The 23,435-nt window shown below is 40.5% G+C and overlaps 1 protein-coding gene across 5 annotated transcripts in view; it reads left to right on the forward strand.

Annotated features, from left to right (window-relative positions):
- The window catches only part of col4a6 (collagen, type IV, alpha 6), a 142,094-nt gene that overhangs the window by 85,950 nt on the left and 32,709 nt on the right, over positions 1-23,435 (forward strand). For 4 of the 5 annotated variants that reach the window (XM_021322771.2, XM_021322773.2, XM_021322775.2 and 1 more), the window contains exons 5-17: positions 7,834-7,968; positions 8,204-8,248; positions 9,870-9,989; positions 10,090-10,152; positions 11,473-11,499; positions 11,663-11,725; positions 13,063-13,098; positions 13,261-13,302; positions 18,776-18,868; positions 21,091-21,144; positions 21,294-21,356; positions 21,493-21,537; positions 22,012-22,065. In XM_021322771.2, coding sequence (XP_021178446.2) covers positions 7,834-7,968; positions 8,204-8,248; positions 9,870-9,989; positions 10,090-10,152; positions 11,473-11,499; positions 11,663-11,725; positions 13,063-13,098; positions 13,261-13,302; positions 18,776-18,868; positions 21,091-21,144; positions 21,294-21,356; positions 21,493-21,537; positions 22,012-22,065 — 840 coding nt within the window. Of the gene's footprint in view, positions 1-7,833; positions 7,969-8,203; positions 8,249-9,869; positions 9,990-10,089; positions 10,153-11,472; positions 11,500-11,662; positions 11,726-13,062; positions 13,099-13,260; positions 13,303-17,703; positions 17,794-18,775; positions 18,869-21,090; positions 21,145-21,293; positions 21,357-21,492; positions 21,538-22,011; positions 22,066-23,435 lie in introns of all 5 variants that reach the window. The other variant, XM_021322772.2, reaches the window with a different exon arrangement.

Here is a 23,435-nt window from a genome sequence, read left to right on the forward strand (position 1 = left end):
TACCTGGCACCTGGTTATCTCCTGTGTTATTTGAACTGATCCCAGACCTCCCTGTTTGTCGTTCCTCCCCAAACGCAGATAGCATGTCCAGACAGCGGTTCGTATCTCCAGAATAGGTGGTAACGTCTGGGCCTGCTTTTACCTGTAAAAACAAACAATTTTTATTTGCTTTCTCTAATTAAAGCAATAGAGTAGACGGGTCAAAGTTTATGCACACATTTTATCTACGGTCGAGTGCTAACCTTTGTGCAGATGCATAAATCCAGGCGCATTTTTTATTAATTAGAGCCAATTTGTCCAATCAGGAATTCAAATCTAAATGTGACAGTCATGCATGCTCACGTATACATCAGATTCAGATGTCTGATCATTTGATTATTGTGGCGTGCAGCTAATTAGAAAACCTCAAATTCATGATGTTGGGATATTTGAATATTACAGAAGACCGATTAAAAATGGTGGCAGGTTTTGTACATTTTATGGCCTTCACTCCTATGGGGTAGACTGCTGACCTGGCAGCTGTCCAGCAGGCAGAAACCGACAGCCTCCACAAAGAGAGTAACTTGCAAAAGGTCGGGAGTTCACAGAGCGCTCTGTGCAAGCAAATAAAGATAAGTTAGGTAGAAGAAAAAGATTTCTTGGATAAAAGAAAGTACCTGACCTAAATCTTATTGAGAATCAATGTAATATTGTCTAAAGGAAGATTGTATCATTTCAATTCAATTGTAATTCAAACATAGTTGATTAACCCCAAAGGGAAATGAACTTCCTCGCCACGGTGCAGTATTCTCTTGCAAAAAGAGCCCTGACCATATAGGCACATGTATTGTACAGTGTGTGGGCATGCTTTTCAAAACCCAAATATTTCTGCATTAAATAAATTTTTTTATGTGTCTTGTTTTATTCCAATTTTCTGAGCAACTGAATTTTGCATTTTCTCCTGCTTTTTCCCAAACTATCCTTAAAATGAACACTGAAAATTTCTTGAAATGCATCATTTTACTGAAATACATGGACTCAGTGTTCATATTCTAATGTAGCGAGTGATTATTACGCCAGATCAAGTGTCTGAGTTGTTTTAGGAGGCACATCTGGAAGCTGGTCCTGGAAGTCTTAAACGCTTTAAAGAGCCATAAGTGCCAATTACATGTGGAGTTTTTGCCCAGTCGTCCCCTCAGGCGGTTTTTCAGGGAAGAGGATAACAAAGATGTAAAGTTGTTCAGTTAATGAAGTTAATTCAAGTTTCTAAAACCAAGAAACAACATTTCAGGTTTTAAACATATATATTACTAAAACCTTAACCCTAGGAGAGAAATGCATCCCTTTGTTTTGTTTACGTTAAGAAGGAAGTTATTTAACTGGGTTGTTGAGGGCGATAGACTGGATTAAATTTTTTTTAAAAACATCCAAAGGAAGTGACCTAGTTTGATTTCCTCCCTTTGCCGTCCGCCTCGCTCTGCTGCTGACCGACAGCTGAGAAAACGTTTCAACTTTATGACATCATCGGCGGGGGATCGGCGCCGGCCGACAACTACTAAACGGGATTTTACTGTCAGGGAAAGCACCTGGATGAAAGGAGCGGACAGGTTGTTGGTTTAATGGCAGCGGTGGTTGCAACCAGAGGGGCTTAGGAGGTGGTGGGAAGCTATCTGATGGAGCCTGCAGGAAGGAAAGGCATGCAGCATGGAAGAGAAAAGAATAGTGGAGCTTAAAGTTGGTTGATCCGCTTGATTTAATCAAATATAACACTTTGTTGATGGCCTTTGAGCAATATACGTTCATGCACTTAACGTGATAGATTTGTTGGAAGAATGCAACATTCAAAAGAGAAATTATTTAACAAAGTTCAGTTCAAGTTGTACCAGTTAAATTAAGTGCAAAAATGTGCTTGTAGCATTTATTAACACAGAAAGAATCAGCAGTAAAAGAAAGAAGTATAAAAGTCAAAATGGCAGCAATGTTGTGGATGGTCTTTGTTCTCAGTTTGCTTGTTGACCAAGTTTTTCTGGTCAGGTATGTTTTCTCTTTGGACTTTCTGTTAAACTGTGTTACAGAAAAAAATATGCATACTTCTCAGTTAATGCCTCATTCTTATCGATATCTTCTTTGTTGAACATAATCCACCTTTTTGCAGAAATTAGCTTATTTTAATTTGATGTTTCAAGTTTCAACACTTAGCAGAAGTTAAGGTTAGTGTGAATAAAGGCGAAGCAGTGTACAGCCTTGCAAGAAGTCGTCTTTGGATAAGAAAATAAGAAATTTAGATAAACTGTGACCAGGTTACTTCAGAAATATAGCTCATTACACATGATTAGCTACCAAATATATACTGATGCTACTGCGATCTTATCAGTAGTTGCAATCATAGTCAGTCCCACAGCAAAAAAACAATAAGGTGGATTGCATAAAACAATCCATCATTCAAGAGTCATCTCATCTGTTATATTAATAAATAATAAGCATTACCTTTAGTCCCATTTGGACTATTTTTATCTAACAAAATTAAGATACATTCCACTTTTAAAACTATAATACCAAAAAGATTATTCTTTGCCATGGTTGTTGATGCTGGCCTTGCAAACTTGCTACCAAGTTACTGGCTCCACCTTATGGTAAGCTCTACCAAGTATGTAGAAAGCTGTTGACGACAACCTTATATATAGACTTATGCGCAGTATTTTTTTCATTTTTATGTTTTATCTACTGGTGCTAGGTTGTAAGAACTGGTTAAGTGAAACCATCATCACCACATCATCAGCATAGAGTTGTAGTTTCTATTGATGGAAGAGTAAAACCTCCATGAAATTGTATGTGTTCTCTCAATCAGAAGTAAAAGCATAACTCTTTAAATGTGTTTGTATCCCCCCCCCCCCCCTCCGCCCCCATTTGTTTGCATTAGATGTACAGATATCCCTGGTTGTGTATATAAACATTTAGTCCAGTTGGAACTCAAACCTATGACACTGAAGAGTTTGTACCTTACCCGGTGAGCGTCTAGCCACCTAAGATGTGACATCAGAAATGTTTAGACGTTTTGAGTGGTTTACTTTTGCCCCGATGTTTATCCAAAACCTGAGATTTAGGTATAGTGTAAAAAGCCCAGGTGGGTCGGTTATACAGGGAAACTCTTAACCCGCCCCCAACTTAGAGAAACAAAAACTGTAAAAACAATTCAGGTGTAGCCCCAGAGGCATAAAAAAGGGCAATTTTCCGCAGCTGTGTCATCTTTGCTTACTGTTTCCTCTCTACCCAAGGCAATCGTGTGAGTATACAAGGCGTGTTTGGGTTCACAGTGTGAACAAGATAGAGCAACAAATCCACCAGACCTAAACATTCCCGTTCACAGAAGATTCACCCATTCCTCGATTTAGAGCGTCTGCACACAAATGAAGTGGGTTGAGTGAACGTTTTAGTTAGAGCTGTAACTGTTTCTATTACTGATGATTGAGGTTCTGTCAGTTTTATATAGTGTGAGTTTTATTTAGTTCAAACTTTACTTAGTTTTAGGTGTGCTCTGCTGATTAAATGTGCACCCAAAGACCCAGGACGGACCCCTCCCTCTGTGTTATGCCCATCATCACCCCCAAGAGAGCATTCGGTGTGACAACCAAAATCTTCCCCTTGGCACCCTCCAACCCGCGGAACAATACCGCTCGATTGAAAACCCTCGGGGTGTGTGTTCATCTCTGTGTGAATGTGCATTCATGGACAACGCGCACACACACACCTACTGGTTTTCACACCCGTGATGACCACAATGTGTCTGGCCAAGCACTCTCCCCTATCAGGAAGTGAGCTAGGCTTGATGGGAGCTGTAAGTCCGGGGAGCTTAGCCGGCCAGAATGGGCCCCATTGTGACCTTTGTGCTGGAAGGGATTAGGTGGAAGGTGATGTGGATGTAAGGTCTGGAAGAGGCGGGCAGAGACCTGACTGGCTGGCATGAAAACAGACAGGGATGCCAAATGGCCGGGGTGTGAGACGGGTGATGTCGGAAGTCAGTGGTGGGACAGACAATATGCTGATAGAACGAGTCAACGTGTGTGCTCAAGAAAAAGCATCATGTCTGAGAGCTGCATTCAAATCATATATAGGTAATACAACATAGGAGTGGTCCTTTGATTCGAGTGCGGCAAAAGACCGCCATTACTTGCCGATGCGTCCTACAGACATACAAAAGATTATCAGTGAAGATGACAATTTTATGTATTTAAACAACATCTATAGTGACAATGCCTGAAAGCAATCACCTATGATACTTCCTCCAGCGTTAAATGGTCACATATAAGATGTAACATGTGAACATAACTCAAAATGATATAAGCGGGTTTAGGCTGTGAAAAAATACTTTCCCCTTTTCAGATTTCTTCTATATTAGTTTTTTTTTCCCCTTACGTAACTGTTTAAGAATACTAAAAAATAAAATATTTGAAGGAGACTGAAGTAAAACTGGCCTGTCCTGGAGAATCCCAAGATGCCAACTATGGTGGTGGTGTGATGGTCTGGAGCTACTTTGGGGTTTCAGGATCAGGTCAACTCACCAAAAGTGATGGAGAACCAAATTCTGCTCTTAAGCAGAAAATCTTTCTATGGTTCAAAAGGAATCCCAAACCGAAACAAAGGTCTTGCAGGGGTCTAGTCAAAGTCGAGACATAGATCTGATAGAAATGTTGAGAAAACATCCAATGTGGATTCATTTAAATAACTCAAGCAGTCATTTTCTGAAAGGAGACAATTGTTTTTTTCATGTTTGATATAAAATATTTGGTCGGTCATCTGTAAAATTCTAGTGTGACAAAAAAAAAAGCAGGAACCAAAGTAACTCTTGATGAAAAAAAAATTTTTTTTGCAGCTGTGTGTAGCTAGAACTCAATAGAAAAGCCAAAGTAAAGGGGTGGTGCTGATGTCGTTCTCCAGTGACTCTTTCAGGTTGACTCTCACAACTTTTCCAGAGATCTGATGTTCTGGATGCTGTAGTACTTCACTTTACTCAGCGAAGATGCAGCACTGTAGCATCTGTGCATCTTTCTACTGTCCTACTTCATGACAAATAAGATAGTTCAGTCCAGATTTTGAAAGCGTTATAGATTTTGAGCACACAGGTGAATCTGACCCTAACTCCAACATTGAGTTGTTCTTGTGGAACCAAGGACATATTTTGTTCTCAAATGTCCGGCATGCCATGAAACTAACATCTAGAAATGTTGGGAATTCGGGTTTATAAAAGTGTAGACTTTTTTTTTGTCCATGTTTAATATTTAGCAACCTGATTTCTTCTTCTTAGTTGTATCAAAATCAACTTTATTCGCCAAGTTTGTGGTCACAAGACTTTGGGGCCTATCAGGAAAAGTTTTAACCTGACGCCGCCAGATAGATTTGCTTCGCATATCCATCTGGAAACCTTCCGTTGAAGTAATTTTGGGAAGGGGCGAAAATACTGGTTAGCTGATTGACGAAAACACAACCACAAGCCAAGCTACTCTTGCTGCTGCAGGTAAAGGCTCGTTAGCTCAGCAAAGAAATACTCTGTAATTCCGATAAAACTTGCTCGATAGCCACGCTAACGCTAGTTTCATCGGCTGAAGCCGCCATGTTCTTTAGACTGAACTGTCGCTTCTCGTTGCGTCACACCTCAACCCGCCTCAAAGCCAACGCTGATTGGACGTTCGTTTGGTGAACGGCTCCAAATTTTCTTTAACGAAGAGTAGCCAGACTGATCTGCGAGTGAAACCTTGAAAGCTCGCGAGATCAGGATGGTCTCACGAGGCTAGAAAAGTTTAGCCATCATGCTGAAAACCAAGACGCATTATCCCCTCAATGACCTGTTGTGACCTGTCTAGGGGTGCAGAGACCATAAAATGAAAGAGATCCATCTTCTGACAAACCTCAATCAGCCGCTGAATAGTTTAGATAATTTATTTTCAGCGTTTTAAGGTTTTACAACAACCACACAAGAGGAGTTAAATTGAATCCAGGGTGAGCCTCAGGCCAAAATAACAAACAAAAGGGGAACTATCAGAAATTTTTTTTAACCTAATTACAATAACTAAACAAGTCGACAATTACTAACCTCATTGATTAAGAAAAACAGGAGAAATGTGATACAAACTAGCTCGGCCCTACAACCTCCTCAAGATAGCAAAACTATAATTGTTTACAAGAGCTTCCAGGTGTGCCGGCAAAGGTGAGGCTGGTTGGGATTTTTCCCAGAATGAGTGGACAGTTAGCAGCAGCAACCTTAAATACGTCCTCTTCTCCGGGTAACGAATCCGCAGGCAGCGTTTTTGGGGATCCACTGATTACAGAAGGGCACTTGCACACTGAAATTAGCATATTAGAGAAAAAAAAGACAAAACAGCACCTCACCACCTGCACATCTCCTACTTTTTATCCAGCGTCGGACAGCAAGATGGAACTCTTAAAGTGACCCGGTGACTTGAAAAGCTCAAGGCGCTTTTACAAGATGACCCCGTGACCAGCCAAAAGTTTACCTTCACCATTTAAGGAGGCAGATGGATGGCTGCTCTGATATTTACAAGAACAGCCAATCGGATTCGGGGGGAAACATAAAGAGAGACGGATAAAAGGGAAGAAAATAGAAGTGTACGTTATGTCATGTCAAAGCGAAGCCAGCGACGGTGGAGGTAAGGCGTGAGAGAAAGTGTCTCCTTGATGAAGCGCTGCATAGTTTCCGTGGGTGAAACCAGGTGTGAGTGTCAAATGTGGGCCAGACAGCTCTGGCATGCTTCCTTTTAGCTGGCACGGCCCTGTCATTATGCTACCCTTCCTGGCCCTGAGGCCACGCCGAGCTGAGGCCTCCAACTCGAAGACGAGGGAGGAGAATCTGGGGTCACTAACGCCTTAAAAGACAATGTCGGCTATCTTGTCATCGATGTAAAGTTCTTATGAACGTGCATCTAGGTAGCCAAGCATGTGCAGCAGTCTTTTACATTCGTTCCTGGATATTATATGGCAGGTTATCTTTTTTTTTTTTTTTGTATGATGGCTAAACAGTGATGCATCGGTATGAATCTGACATTCCTTTGACCCTAGAACATCGTTCCCCCCTCCCAGGCTTCTCTTCGTGTCCCGATCCGTCTCCTATCTCCTTACCCTGTCGTAGTCTTTAAAGCACAAGCTAATCGCAGGCTGTCAGGAGTCTGGCTTGTCCTGTGGATGAGTGCACCCTGCTGAATTATTGAGCGCAGCCTCCTAATGAAGGGATTCCACTTCCAAGCCTCTAATTCTGAGTCTGTTTGCGTTGGTTCTTTGTGTCTATGCTGCCATCTTGTGGCTGATACGGTGCAATGCGCCGTTGCTCTGTTTTATCAGGCAGCCAAGGATTTACAGTGGATTTTTTGCCACGTTTTGTTTTATTATTTTAGTTTTTTTTTTTTTTTGTTCAGTGTAATAAAATGTGATTCAACATATTCTCACGAAATCTCTCTGATATTTAAAACTGTGTAAAAGCATACGTCTCCTATTCAGCTTCTACAAACATGCTCATTGAATCCATACAATGAGCATGTTCCTCTCCTATATAGCGGTGTAGAACTAAACAAGCTTTTGAGACCAGAAAAAGACTGTGGAAATATTATTAATATCAAAGATTATGTTGAATGTTCATTAACCCCAATTATGACAGGCTGACGTTTTCTGGTTTGAGTGTGATTTAAAGTGATTGGTTTTATTCCAGAATGACTTATTCCAAAGCACTAAAGTTGTATGCATCTGAAATGTGGGGCTCAGTTCTTTTCAGCAGCTTTTACATATCTGATGAAAACGCACAAGTTTCTGTGACAACTATGCACATCATTGCATTCGTTGTTTCCTCAGGGTCGTCCTGGGTCTATCGGGGAGGTTGGACAGCCGGGACCAGATGGGTCACGCGGGGACATAGGGCCTCAAGGGCCTAAAGGAGAGAAGGGCCACGTTGGACTTAAAGGGCCGTCTGGGGCCAAAGGAGACAAAGTGGGTGAATCAGTGATGTATTAATGTCATATGAACAACAATAAACTGCAATAAGAAAGGTAAAAGGTTAAAGGCTGACAAAATATCTCTTTTTTGGGGGGATAAGAATATTGAGTATAATTGTGCTGCCGTATTCATGACGTCGGTGCACGGACAAATCTCCATCGCTGGTTTTCTTGTGTGCTGTTTAAGCTACTTGTGCATTAATCATGTGGTGTTTTTCACACCAACGCAGGGACCAATGGGAGTGCCAGGATTTCGAGGAACTGATGGAGTGCCTGTAAGTAAACCAGAGACAAACACACATCATTCTCTTTGACTGGATCGTTTTTTTTTTTTTTTTTCAGGAACGTGGATTCTGTTGTTATCCCACTTTATCTTTCAACATTTTGAGCCAGCAGCGATTTTCTTTTATTTGGAAATGACAGAATAGAAAACCAAAAAACATTAGGGGATGTACCTGTAAGAATAAAACTAAGTATTCCAGATAACAGTGTCTATTTAGGGTATGGTATTTTACTCAAAGCAGTCACTTTAAAACCACAAAAAGCTCAAATGACTTTATTGTTTCCCATACATCAAATGAGTGGCTACATGTTCTTCTAGTAAAATTAAAAATGATAATAGCTACAAATCAACTACTAGACAAAGCAAATATTTGATGTTATGAGAGGCAGACAGCATTAATAAATGTTTAATAATTAAACTGACTTGGAATAAAGGATTGATAATGAAGACAGCAATAAGCTACATTTGTATGATACATCATAATTACTTTCCCATAATAATTACTCTAAATGTGACCCGTTATGTTCCAACATTTGCATTTAGTTCTTGTTGTTTTTTTTTAGATCAACAGAGGCCAAAATGCTTGCAGTTCAAATACCTAGAAAAATACAGAGCTTTAAGCATCACTTTCATGGATATGTGCCGCACATGGGTGGCATATGCACCACCTCGGCCCCATATAGGCACCGCTGCTACAGAATGCAGCTGTGTAGCATGAGAGCAAATGTTGCCGCGAAGACCCAGTAACATGCTACGCTATGCAGCCATTCAGTCTGCAATGATGAAGGTTTGCTTAATGCGGAGGCTGAAAGGTCACAGAGGCTCCATCCAACCCACTCTCTGATCAATGCAGCTTATACTTATTTAAACGTTCATGTACAAGACCTCAATTTCCAAATCATTCAAGACTCAAATAATAAAAAAATTAAATAAAAACTGTTGCCAAAAGTAATGTACTCTTTATTTCTTCATGTTTCCACCAACGCACAATACGTTTTTAGATACACCAACAATCCTGCAAAGGTAGGAAACAGTTTAATGACAATTTAATTGAGGCCCTTAAGGCCTTTGATACAATTTTTCGGGACCTTCTGCTACTGTCTTGAATGTTCCCCTGAGTTTAGAACGACAAACTCCAGTTTGTCTGGAATTGACCTTATAACCTTTAAGAAAACTGACAAAATGCGACAACTACATCCCTGAGGCCGTTGCAGGAATCCTCCGTCTCTAGCATCAAGTCAACCCTGAACTGAATTAGCAAATAAAACTGTTTAAAATGCAATGTGTTGTTCCTCATCAAGGGTGTTTTGAAAAGAAAAAACGAAGATCCCGCAAACACCAAATGTCTTACTCATATTATCTGTCGATCAGACAGGATAATAACATGCTGTCAGTTTTTCTGCTGCTGCTTTTCATTCTTAGACTATGCTTGGAAACACTTTTGTTGTGAACACTTAGAAAAGAGATAAGCAAAGACCTGGCATGTAAAGGAAAGGAAATTGTGAAAGAAACGGTGGTTGAGGTTTATGACACTGGGTGGGAAAGTTCAGTCAGTTTTGTGTGATTATGGATGATTGGCGCCTGTTCCTGTAAAGTCTGCGCTCCTCCTCTAGGGTCACACTGGTGCGCAGGGGAGCAGAGGGTTACCAGGAAAGGACGGCTGTAACGGGACCAGGGGGGATCCAGGTCAGCCCGGCTATGGCACGGGGTCTCCCGGATTCCCTGGGATTCAAGTGAGCTGGGCTTTTCACAACACTTTTTGATTCCTTGGATCCCGTTGTTGTGAAAGCTTTAATGACAGGTGGATTCTGCTGGCGTTCTTACCTCCATCAGGGGCCTACCGGGCCGAAGGGTCAGAAAGGAGAGCCCGTATTCATCCCAGGTACCGGCATTAGGGTAAGTTCCCCCAATGAGCCCGTCCTGATTCTCTTCTGTGTTTGTGCTGAACTGGCCCTCGAGTGCAAGTTCAAAAGTGAAAATGACAGATTTTAAAATTTCAAATTACGTCTTCCTCTTGATTCATAAAAGTCTGCAATAGATAATTGCGACTCACTGGCTTATTGCTTTTATCTGACAAAAAACAAAACATGCAAAATGAAATTTTAAATTGTCTTTTGTACGTTCCACAAAAATGGTCTTAATCTTGAAAATAAAAAAACATGCAAATCCTGACCATGATAACAGATTTTGAAGAATTTTGCAGGAATACGTATATATTAACAGCACCATACTCATCTATCTATCTATCTATCTATCTATCTATCTATCTATCTATCTATCTATCTATCTATCTATCTATCTATCTATCTATCTATCTATCTATCTATCTATCTATCTATCTATCTATCTATCGATATATATATATATCCCTTGTATCCTTGTATCCCTTGTTCTACTGTTAAAACAAGGGATACACATGTCAACTTGAAGTGTCTGCTGTTGGCCAGTAGGTGGTGGTGTTGTAGAGGCAGATCAGTAAGCCTTAAAGGAGACATATCATGCAAAATTGACTTTATTGTTTACTTTAGGAATACATAAGCATGTATTATGTTCTCTAAAGGAGGCCCCAGCATACTACCGTTTTTGTAGACTGCTCGGGGACAGTTTAATGAGCAACCAAACATTTTGACTTATCCACTTGTAGATTTTGCACCCTTCAGCTTCGACTACAAAATTGCAGTGAGAAATAAAATTGGCAGGGTCACAAAAGTAGTTTGGTGAAAATCCCTGACTTTTTTTTCGCAGCTCTGCAGGAAATACTGTGACGTAACTGTTCAAAAAGCAGAACAGAAAACAGAAAAAAAAAAACTGATTGGCTTAAAAAATATGACCCAAAATGAATACAAAGATATCGACACAGCACCTAAAGATTTAACGAGACTGCTCCTAAACAAGCTGCTCTCAGACAAACCTCTGAACAGGGTCAAAGGACGGGCTGTGGGTCTATAATAATAAGTAATCAAAGCATTGCAGTTCCACTTTATATAGACCACAGCTGAACGATTTCAATGTGAAATAGAAGAATTAAAAAGCATGATATGTCTCCTTGAATGGATGCGATGAGTCCTACACACATGAAACAGCAAAATGGTACTTTTCTGTATTTCCTCAGAAATGTTGAGCATGTTTTTTAAATGCTTCTTGAGTATTTGCGTTTTGTGTCCTCCTCCTCTAACCTTTTTAATTTATTATTATATGTGTTTGTTTGTTTTTTAGGGAGTTCCAGGACCCAGGGGTCTACCCGTAAGACTTGCCTTTCTTTTTCACTACACACCCACACTGAAAACCATTTTTCCTTCGTAGTGACCAAACATGTAAAATCTGAGATGTTAGCAACACGTTTTCAACGAACTGAGTCGCAAATTCAGAGGGAAATGACACGAGTTTGCTTTCTTTCTCTCTGAAGGGCGAGAGAGGTCCCGATGGTTCAGCTGGTGTAGCAGGTCCAAGAGGGCCCGACGGATTCCCCGTATGTAAACCGAGTGAACTTCTGTTCTTTGACTGACTCCTGCACACATCAATCACAGATGAATTCAGTTTGAGTGCATTGATCGCTGATAGTAACAAAACAGCTCGTTAGATATTTATAATCTGCCCAAGACGAAGGTAGCGTTGAATTAGCCGCTCTGCATGCAATAAAAATCAAAGCTGCTGTAAGGAAGCTGTACTGAGAGGAAGGACAATTATACATGGTTTTCCATATCTGTTGCAGATAAAAATGTCAAAGGTATGGTGTGCCATACCTGCACCAGTTGTACTGATACCCCCTAAACTCAACCCGTTGCAGCCCAGAGCCCTCAGAAGTCACCCACACTGCAAAGAGTGAACTAAAAGTAAGTGAAATTTTCTTGAAATCATTGTATTTTTCCTTGATATGAGCAGGTAAATAAGACTATTTGCCAATGGAATAAGATTTTTGCACTTAAAATAGGAACAATTTATCTCTAAAATAAGATAATTAGATTTCCTGCAGTTGAAATAAGACGATGGAGATGAATTGTTCCTATTTTAGGTGCAAAAGTCTTATTCCATTGGCAAATAGTCTTATTTACCTGCTCAAATCAAGGAAAAATACAATGATTTCAAGAAAATTTCACTTACTTTTAGTTCCCTTTTTGCAGTGCAGATAGCAAACAGAGTCCGCCTGTGTGTAAAGGCCTCAGAGGTTTGATAGAGAACATCAGTGAACAAATAGGACCATAAACACCAAGGAACACAGCAGACAGGCCAGGAGCAAAGTTGTGGAGAAATGTAAAGCGACATTAGGGCATAACACGAGCTTGGAACATCTCGCAGAGCATCATTACGTAGACAACGGTTAGGTTTTGCCATTTCTACTGAGCCGAGAACGCCTTGTCAACAGAGCAGCAGCTAAGAGGCCCGTGTTTACTCTGGAGGACCTGCACAGATCCAAAACTCAGGTGGGACAGCCTGATGACAACTATTATGCACTCCCCAGATAGATCCCTAATGAAAAGCGTGGGAAGAAAAAAGCCATAAGTAGTCTCATTTTTCATTTGCAACGAGCCAAACTCCCTGATTGCTAACATCGAGCTGTGGAGATGCTTTTCTTTAGAAGCAACACAGCAGCTGGTCACAGTTTAGCGACATTAGTCTCTAGACGTGCAAAGCTGGCAGAAACATGACCCCAAAAGGCTGAGATGCAGTAAAATTCAAATGTATCAGATTTTTTTATAAACAGTGTTGAAAACCATGTGTCATCTTCCTCATAGTTTTGAACTCCTTTCTTTTGGCCGGTCATACTAAATGTGTCAAACTGATTCAGTTTATCTTACCACTTTGTAGGGAGCCCCTGGTCCTACTGGGCCCCAAGGGATGATGGTAAGTCTTTGAGAAGTGTAGTACGTAAGGACGTTTTATCGTTTATTTTACGGTAGGGGGGATTACAGTTTTACAAGCATGTTACCTTTGTAATACAAAATAAATGTCTATGGCTCTCTCACTGTCATCCAGAAGCCTGGTGTTAACCCGTTTTGTTTATAGGGCAGCCGGGGTGACATTTATCGAGGAGGGAAAGGAGACAAGGTATGATATAAATAAACTGAAGGTACAAAGGACCACTTACTGTTAAACAATTTGAGCTAATAACATGGGAAACTTATATTGTCAAGTAGACAAAGCAGTAAATTAATATTTCAATGAGCTCTGGGAGGAGGAAGAGACAAAAGACAGAGAAGGAGCTTTCCTTCATACGGATCCCAAAATAAATCCTCCAGAGCATCAATTCCTGCTTCTCAGGCATGCAACACCTTCCAAATAAGCTGGCCTGCAAACCGTTTGGAGCTAGCACTGAGATGAGCATTAATTCTTTGTGGAGCGCTGTGCTTTAACGTCCGATTGCCATCTTGATTTGATATAAAAGCAGCAGCCATTGACCGTGGTTTCTTCTGAGGTGTCCAAGGCAGCCATGATGCAAATATAGGTCAGAAAAATCTGTGTGATTTATCATGAATTGTTTGTTTGGTCTGAGAAAGAGGCAGAATCCGCTTTATTGGCCAAGCTGGTGCACACAAACAAGGAATTTGACTGTGGTTCCACTTGATGTTCTCATCGTAAAGTAGAAAAATACACATTTAGTTAGCAATAGCAGGCATTTTTTAACACACACACATATATATACGTATATATAGATAGATAGATAGATAGATAGATAGATAGATAGATAGATAGATAGATAGATAGATAGATAGATAGAAGATACATCCACTACACTACACAAGAAAATGCTAAACCGCATCCAGCGTGCATTATTGAGAGCACTAAATCAGAGGGTACATCTTCTGGTCTGGTGCATCTGTAGAACACATTTTCCCATAAGGAAGAGGAAAGGGATAACCAAAAGAATTGCTATTATTAACGCCATAATATAATTTTGCTGTTGTTTGAAGGTAAAGCAATGCTACAGATTTGTAAAACATACCTCCCAAGCTTCCTTTGGAATGTGTTGCAGAGCTAAAGTTGAGGAATGCAAGTTCAATTGTGTATGTTTGTGTTTTGCTGTCGTATTGTGCTGTCCACAGAGATCAGACTTCTGGAGGGTTTTGGATGTGTGTGTGTGTGCGTGCGTGTGTGTGTGTGTGTGTGTGTGTGTGTGTGTGTGTGTGTGTGTGTGTGTGTCTGAGTGAGTGGATGCCTGTTTGTATGCATGTTTAATGGAGTGAATTCATGTCTGAAATGCCTTTTCCTGAAAATTGTGCATGCTGAAAATGTCCGGTGGTGGCTTTACAACCTGCATAACTTCCTCCATACCCCCCCCCCCCCCCCCCCCCCTTTAACACCCCACGCCTCTGCATCCCTGCATCCTCTGATCGGCACGTCAACTGAACGGATCGCCTGTGTGTGTATCCTGAATGATTTGAAAATTCACCTCAATCTCTGCTTGATGCATCCTGGCTTTTTTTTTTTTTCCTTTAAATCACCTGGGTCGCCACTGAGACAAAAACAACTTCCGTGAGAGTTGAAGAAAGGGGACAGATTTAATAAAGGGGAAAACAAAAAAAAAAAAACACACTGTGATTTTTTTTTTCTCCTTCAGATTCGGGGAGTTGTTCTTTGTTTGGTGGCCTCACACTTTTTAATCTTTACCGTGGAATGACAGCTCTGAGATTTTTATTTGTCCAAATCTGTTTCACAAACTCACCCGGGACGTTCGGGTTCTGTCGAATTGGGACGAATGCTACCAAAGTTAGGTCGAAGCTCAAGCCGAAAATGTCCGAGCTGTCACTCCGGAGGAGAATCCGTGGGCTGCGACTGACTGCTGGAATCACTGCTCCTCGTTCCTGCATCGTGTCATTCACTCATCTCCATCACGCGTGTGCATTAGGTGGTAAATCCGCTCCACCTCCCCCTCCATTCCATCCATCCCTCCAACCCCACCTGTTCATCCGTCCGGCTTTGGCCGCACACATTTACTAACTATCTTCCTCACACGGTGCATGTGTGGTATGTTCAAGCAAATCCTCACACACTGAGAAAGGTTCAGGGCATGAAGAGCGAGTGGGAACAGCCAGATCTGCCGTCCGTTGAAGGGAAAATTGTGTTTTTGGTTGTATAAGTTGTTTTAAGCCACCTAATTAAAAGATGAAGATAAAACAAATCTAAATGCACATCTCTTTCTCCTAATCTTTTCCTCTCATCTTGTCTCTCTCCGCTTCTTTTCTATCCCAGGGTTTTTTATCTCAATTGCAAAATTCTATTCATTACTTTCGTTTTGTTACATGTATAGATGGAAACAATCATCATATTAAATCTTAACGCAAGACAGCAACGCTTTGACTTTTAAATACCATTTTTTATCTCATTGTTTTAACCTTTATTTAAAAGGCAGTATTAATAACACGTCTTGTGTTGTTTTCATCTGACAGACACTAATACTTAACGCACGGTCCAAAAATATTAAACCCTGTTCTGATGAGGCCCGTTCCTTTTTTGCCTGATTCATCCGACCCAAAACCAGCGCCGTTGCTTTCTGGGATCAATGTTCTGTCTGAAAACCCAGCTTTCCCAGTTTCAATCATCCGGCAGTTAAATGGAGGCGAAGTTTCCGAACTTGGAGAAACGAGTCCCTCTCTATTTCCCCCTCGCTCTGTGCATGGCACCAGTACCGCTCATAGCTCAACGGACCCTCAGCATAATGCTGCCACTACCATATTTGGCCGCGGGTGCTTTGTTTTTAGGCTTAAAAGCCTCAGCTGGATCACTCCAAACATACGTAGCTCCTGGCATTGAGGCCAAAAGGTCAATCACTGTGTCGTCTAGCTACAACACATGTCTCCAAACAGCCTTTGACTTGTCCGTGTCCTCAGCTCTAAATATCTGTCGAGCTTTAAGGATCCATTTTGGAGCAGGTACCGCCTCAGTCCATGTTAAAGTTAAACCTGCGAAGGTGTGGTTCCAGATTCTCTCAGGCAGTGAGTGCTTTGGACATCTGTGGTTTTTGGGTTGTTTTTAGACATCGTAACCAGTGACTGTCATGATCTTGGGGACTATTGATTTTGTGTGTTGAATATAGTTTTTTTTTGATCTGTCACTCTGCTTTCGATTCGGTTCCTGTCCTGAGTTACAGTCTTTAGTTACAGTTATTCCCTTGTTCCTTGTGTGTTCGTCCTTTTCCTATTTCCTCAGTTCAACTTCAGTTTTTCTCCTTCCCTCAAAGCTAATACTATCAACCACCTGCTCCTTGCTTAGTATTTAGCGCTCCATTTTAAATCTCTCTCAGCTCTCTGTTTTTTTACCACCAGGCTCAATGTATGACTTCTTGTTTTTTGGATTTTCCCCTGGAGTCTGGTTTGTCTTGGATTTTCCGAATTCTTTCATTTGTAGAAACATTTGTTGTCCCCTGTCTGCCTCCTGTCTGCAATGGGGTCCCCCGTCACCATTGCATGTTGAGTACCGGTTATCTGAGCGTGAAAGTTTAAATTAGATCCATGAAAGGTGAATGCAGTTGGGTTTTTGGACAAAAGAGTGATCCCATATTAAGCTTCTGATACTGCCTCAGTACCGATAGAAATGTTTAGACTGTGCTTAACAGCTATGTCGGAGCCAGGAGTCCAGTCATTTCAAATGTACTCAACTATTTCTGCTGAGAAGAATGGTCACATTTCCAGTCAGATTCAACATCTGGTCCACTTAGCACTTCCTGAGTGGCTTTTTTCCTCGTATAATTCAGGTGTCTAAATATATCTGAGTCCAAATGCCTGATTTTGACAATCTGAAGAGTAGAGAACATTCACCATTGTCTAAGCATGTTCACCTGAGAGTTTTTGGAAACCATATTTGTATTATCATCTCACCCTTGAAACAGGATGGTTTAAATGAATCAAGGATTCAATTTATGTTGAGTGTATGTACACCGCTGGCCTGACGTGAACGCATTTATCTCTGACACATTCCTCATCAATATTTTCCAAACTTAATCAAGTTGGACTTTAAAGACTTTTGGAAAACTTGCAGAATTTTTAGGGGGAAACGGGTCGACGGCATTCAGTTGTCATGAAACAATTGGCGAGAACGTTAGCATCCCACTGCGTCCAGTATACAGAATGGTGCTCATTCCCCAGTGAATTGCATTGACTCCACCCCCTCCAAAAAACAATAACTAAATGTAATCTTTTCACTTTTCTAAAGTTGATCCTGATTATTAAATAACCCTCAATGATAGTAGTAAATTTAAAAAATAAACCACATTGTTGAAATGAACCGTGAAAATAGATAACCCTTTATTAAACTTTGAAAGCATTCAATCCTGTTTCCTTTTAAGTAAATACTCTACTGTCCTCATCTCTCCTATTTTCTTTCCCTATTCTCACTCTGCACCTTGCTCCTTTTCTCCGCCTCCTCTTCTTTCACTCAAGTTCTTCTCCCCTCCACAATCCCCTCGCTCCAGCTGATTGGCTAACCGTGTGTTGTATGTATTTCGGACTCCAGGGCGACGTGGGTCTTCCCGGACCCAGTGGTTCTCCCGGTGACGGGTCGCTAAGCGGCGAAAAAGTTGTCACTATCTACAAAGGAGATAAGGTAACACAGCGAGGGAAGGGCTGAGGTTGCAGCACTATGACCACACACACACACACAAACACACAAAGCAAAACACACGGATACGGTGGGGTCTTAACCTGAAGGAGGTGAAAAATAAGATGTGTCAGCAGGCCGTCGAGGCTGAAAAAGAAAGAGAAGCAGTGATTGCAGCAAAGTTTACAGCCATGGAGGCGAGGATGGGAGAAACAGAAGGAGGCTTGGAGAGGGGATGTAAACAGGGCGAGGCTCATCTGGGAAGCACCTGTTCCACTTCTTTCTCCACATTTGAGTTTGACACATCTTTACAAGATGAAATCCTTTGGTTGAAAATGATTGTACGTTTTGAGCTGTTCTAAAAAAAAAAAAAAAAAAATACACTGTTGTACTAATCAGGCACGTCTTAGTAGGACGGGCTGCGGTTTTGTTCAGACTCCAGGCTCCTTAGATGAAGTTTGAACGACAGCAACGTAAAATGCATCCAAAGCATTCACAGAAACAGCAAATCAATGACATAAGGGCCACCTGCAAACCTGTTACTTGTTTAAAATATAGAGAATTTAGCATGTTATAATTTCTAGACAGCATTAATCAAACTTTAGCACTTTCCTTTTCACCAGTCCGAATGAAGGGAAACTAGCTTGTACTATCCTGGACTAGACAGAGCTTCAACCCTAAAGCAGAGAATAATCCGCCACCATAGATTATGGGTGAAATGTAAACTGAGAACAAAATCATTAAAGGTTTACAACTCAGACAGCTTCTCACGGTCACCCCCAGACTCTCCTCGCTCCTCCCTACCCTCCGCTTCCTTCCATCCTCTTCTGTGGCTCCCCCACGGTGTCCATCCTCCGTTAAATGCGGCAAAGCTAACGCAACGCTTGCCAACGCCTTTCCTCCCCTCGCTCGCCACCACCGGACGATCAGAAAGGTGGCGGTCACGGCGTGTAAACAGCACCTCTCTTCCGTGATGACGGCGTTGCAGGGCGACGTGGGCCTGCCTGGCGAGCCCGGCCGGCCGCTGATCAACGGCATTGTGGAGTTTGTGGGTTTTCCCAAAGGAGACAAAGGATTGCAGGTTCGTTGGAAAACGCTACTTCACTTGAAAACGAGGTTTTGTCCCACATTTTGAAAGCACACACAGGACGGAAACAGGAACCAGGGTTGGTCAACTGAGAGTGGACAGCCACGGATATTTGTGTGTTTTGAGACAGTACAGCAAAGTTGTTCCTGGTAACCATTAAGGAAGGACATATCTTCTTTGGACTTCCTTGGTCACATAAACAGAAAACTACACTTACCTAAGAATCTGATATTTGTTATTAAAGGACTAGATCTGCATGTTGTAGTGGCTGCATTGTTTTTAATTTGTGCTTGTGTCTTGTTTACCAAAAACTGCATTTCTGCAGCAATTTCAGAAATAAAGTATAAGAGAAACTCAAGTACGTATTTCTTACTTGTAAGTTTACTTCCTAATATCGAACCACAGCTGTAGGAGCACCTTGCACGTTTATTGACACCCCTAGTACATTTGTGTAAAAAGCCTTTTAAAAAAACGTACCTTTCTTACATATGAAGTTCAGGGTGAGTCTTGCTTTGTGTTCTTCTTTCTTTCCCATTTTGAAAAAAATGGATCCCATTCACATCATATTTATGCCGCACTGAAAAAACAAAATCATGGTTTATTCATTTAAAGGGTCCATTCTCCTTGATCTAAAAGTTATAAAATACAACAAAGTGTTTAATTTACACTTCTGTTTTAGGAAATGCTAAGAGTCTAACTAGTTATTTGATTATTATTATTTATTAATAATGTATTTATATATTTTTTGATAATGAATAAATATACTCAAAAGAAAGGTATAGTTAGAAAGGTAAGAAGTATGATACATGGTTCTGTATTAAGGGCAATATTTCTTATTTCTATTTATTATAATGCAGTGGGGTTTTCTTGTGATTTTTTTACTGCTATAGCAACATCTACAGCAGTAATGTATAATAGAGATAGGTGCAGGTCATTGTAGGGCTGGACGATAATTCAATAACGACATATATCAATAGATAGACATATATCAATGATTAAAAAGGTAGATAAAAAGTTCAATAGAATAAAAGTTTTTCTTCTTCATGCATTCTAGCCACGTAGGTTAATATTACATCATTACATCCTACCAACCAATCACAAACACAGACACAGGAACGCTCCATCACCAAGCTCCGCCCCCTTCAAAGAGTTCAGAGAGCTCATGCGCTCTTTTTACATTTTTAAAAACTTGTAGTTTTGGTAAAAAGTTGGTTGAATAAAGGGTTGAGTATGAATTCAGTGTTTGTGAGTTCTGTATCTAAAAATAGGTCGCTAAGCAACAGCATAAAATGGCCAGGGCTGCACTTAAAATATATGTTTGTGGAATTTGTTGATAATTATCGATATCGATCAATATGATTTCTATTTTATCCATATGCTTTTTTTTCTATATCGTCCAGCCCTAGGTCATTGTGCAACTTTTATACCTTTGTGGTGTCATTGCTGTCATTTTATGACATGAAGTCGTCCCTTTTGCTGCAGATACTTCGATTTGTGCCCACCGGAGGGTTGTTTTGTATCCACTTTGCCAGATTTTCTATGATCCAACTAATCCAACTAGTCTAAAGTAAGGGCAATGTTGTTATTTATGGTCGCTGAAAGGGACTTTGACGATCCGGGGTCAAACTCTTGTTATTTTATAAGGGTCAACATGGCCCAAACATCAGAAACCATCAGATCATAAGCCACATTTGAGCCAAAGTTTTCAAATCATTTTGAATCATTTCAAATCATACAACATATTAAACCAGGCAAAACTTAAGCATTTGTATGAGTATTTATCTCCAGTATTTACAAAAATGCTTTTTAATAAAGAAAATGAAACTAATTTTCAATAGTTTAAGTACATGTATACGACATTGCTTGTTTTTGGGTCGAAATGACAGTAGGGGGGAATGAAATACCAAAGGGGCAAATGTGCCCAAAATTAAGTAAAGGGTTTTGTCTAGTTTTGGCGTTATAGTATCTATGGCACAATACCATGCTAACCATGGGAACTGAATCTCAAAGTGATATTTTTAAACAATAAAGTATCCAATGGTGCTATTTGTGTCTGTGTCTTTTGTGGATTACCAAAGGTAAGTTAAATGAGACAATGGTAAATTCATGACCTTCCAATGGATATCCTCAATACATCCCAAGAAATGAATTTTTATTGCTTCTGAAACAAAAATTTCTTCTTTCAACCCCACCACCTTTCCCGTTTCTCTTCTCAGGGTGATCTTGGCCCAAAGGGAAGAAAAGGATACCCTGGAAGAGCTGGACCACCTGTAAGTATTGTCACCAAACTTCCATACATGCACTCAGAAAAGCTTTTTGTAACACCAAACGTGAGTTAAACATAAGGAAATCATAGATTTATTTTCTTACCATTGGTGTGTACTATGCGATAAATCTTTTTTGTATCATTTAACTCCAGGGACCTTTTGGTTATAGAGGTGAACCTGGGGAAAAGGGCATTCCTGGATACCCAGGACCAAGAGTAAGGCTTCTTAGCACTATTTTCTGCTACACAGAAAGAAAAAAAAAGTTTCCTTTATTTGTCTTCACTCTCATATGTATCTGAAATTTTGTTGTGCTTTTATTCTGTGGTTGACATTTTCCCCTATGCCAAACAGGGTCCTACAGGTTTAAGTGGACCTCCCGGAGCTCCGGGATTCAAGGTTAGCTCTGTTTAACTTTTATCAATTTTTACAAGCAAATATTATTCTGCCTTTACTCTACCTCGCTATTCTAATATTCCTATTTTTTAATATAAAATTACAAAGACAAATATCAAGATTTTTAAACCACCAAATACTGACAAAAGCAAACAGGGTTAATGCATAGAAAGAATTAGCACCTATTCATCAAATGCAGAGTTGCGTCTAACTTATTTCTTGTTTCATGCAACCCAGAGTCGTCTTCCAAAGTGGTTGGTGCTTGAATAAAGGAATAAAACATTTCATAAAAGAGTAATTAGAACTCTAATTACCTCATGAATTTGTTAATTGTAGTTTTCTGTTGTAACTGCCTGCAACTTGTTGGTCTAAATGCTAACATAGATACTGTATATTGGGATACTTCACTGTGCAGCACAGTCATGTATTTTTCCTAAACTTTCTAAGTCAAACAAAATGTTTTTCCTTTTTTTGTAGGGAACACCAGGAGAACCTGGTTTCCCAGGGCAACCAGGATTCCTTGGACCCAAGGTAAATGCAATGTGTGTTGGTGCACTGCTTGTTATACAGGTTTCATACTAAATCAGAGAAATATCAAATGAGTTATGTTGTCACAGTTATTTCACAGTTCACAACAGTGCAAAGAGTAAAGTTATTTATGATTGGTTATACAGGGGTCTGACAAAGTATAATGAGTTTTTGTTTCTTGTGACTAAGATGTTTTAGATGAAATAAAGACAAAGGCACCTTGCGTAACTCCAAAAAGTGGTTTCACAATACCAACCAGGCGCTGTGTGAAAAAGTAATGAACCCCGTTGTTAAATCAAGAATTAACTGTGGTTAAAAACCATCTAGAAAGTGGAGTTAAATTTCCCCAGGCATTCCTAGCCCTGATTACTGCCAGACCTGCAGTGTAAAAAAAAAAATCCCTTAAATAGTACTACCTGTCTGGCAACATGACGTAGGGTAAAAGATCCCAAAAAGCAAAAGGTATCCTGTTACATCTGGTGTATGTTAACACAGATGTAACACAGTTAACATACACGTCAAAACATGGTCATGGTAGCAAAATACCCACGGCATGATACTGCCACCCCTGTATTTCACAGTTGGGATGATGTTCTCAGGTTTGAAAGTTTCCCCCTTCTTCCTTCAAATGTAATAATGGTCAGTATGGCCAAACAGTTGAATTCTTGTTTTGTCAGACCACAGGACATATCTCCAAAAATCAATTTCCTTGTTCCTGTGTGCATTTGCTAATTGTAATGTAGCGTTTACGTGTTTCTTTTGGGGTAATGGCATTTTCCTGGCAGAGTAGCCTTTCAGGCCATTTCGGTACAGTACTCGTTTCGCTGTGGATAATGACACACCAGCTTCAGCCAGCATCTCTACAAAGTCTTTTGCTTTTGTTCTTGGGTTGGCATGCACATTTAGGACAATAGCCCGTTCATCTCTGCAGGAAAAAAAACTGTCCCCTTCCTGAGCGGTATGATGGCTGGACATTCCAAGGCTTTTGTACTTGTGTATAATTAGTTGAACAGATTAAAGTGACGCCTTCAGGAAATTGCACCCAAGGGTGAAGCAGTCCAGAATTATCTTCTTGATATCTTGGTTGATTTCTCATGATTTTCCCATTATGTTACACAAGGAGGCAGAGTGTTTTAGGTGTGCCTTTAAAACACAGGTGTCAAACTCAAGGCCCGCGGGCCGAATCTGGCCCGTCAAGGTAAATTATCCGGCCCTCAGGAGCCAAAAAAAGGCATATCATGTAATAAAGTAGAGGCATATATCCTTTTAAAGTGAATACAGTGGCTAAAACTGTGCCTCCTGTAGTGAATGTTTATTTGTTTTTAACTGTAGTAACAGCATCCTGCCACTAGATGTCAGTTTCTCCACAACAC

The sequence above is a fragment of the Fundulus heteroclitus genome, chromosome 14 (genome assembly GCF_011125445.2).
Source record: "Fundulus heteroclitus isolate FHET01 chromosome 14, MU-UCD_Fhet_4.1, whole genome shotgun sequence".
Classification (NCBI taxonomy): Eukaryota; Metazoa; Chordata; class Actinopteri; order Cyprinodontiformes; family Fundulidae; genus Fundulus; species Fundulus heteroclitus.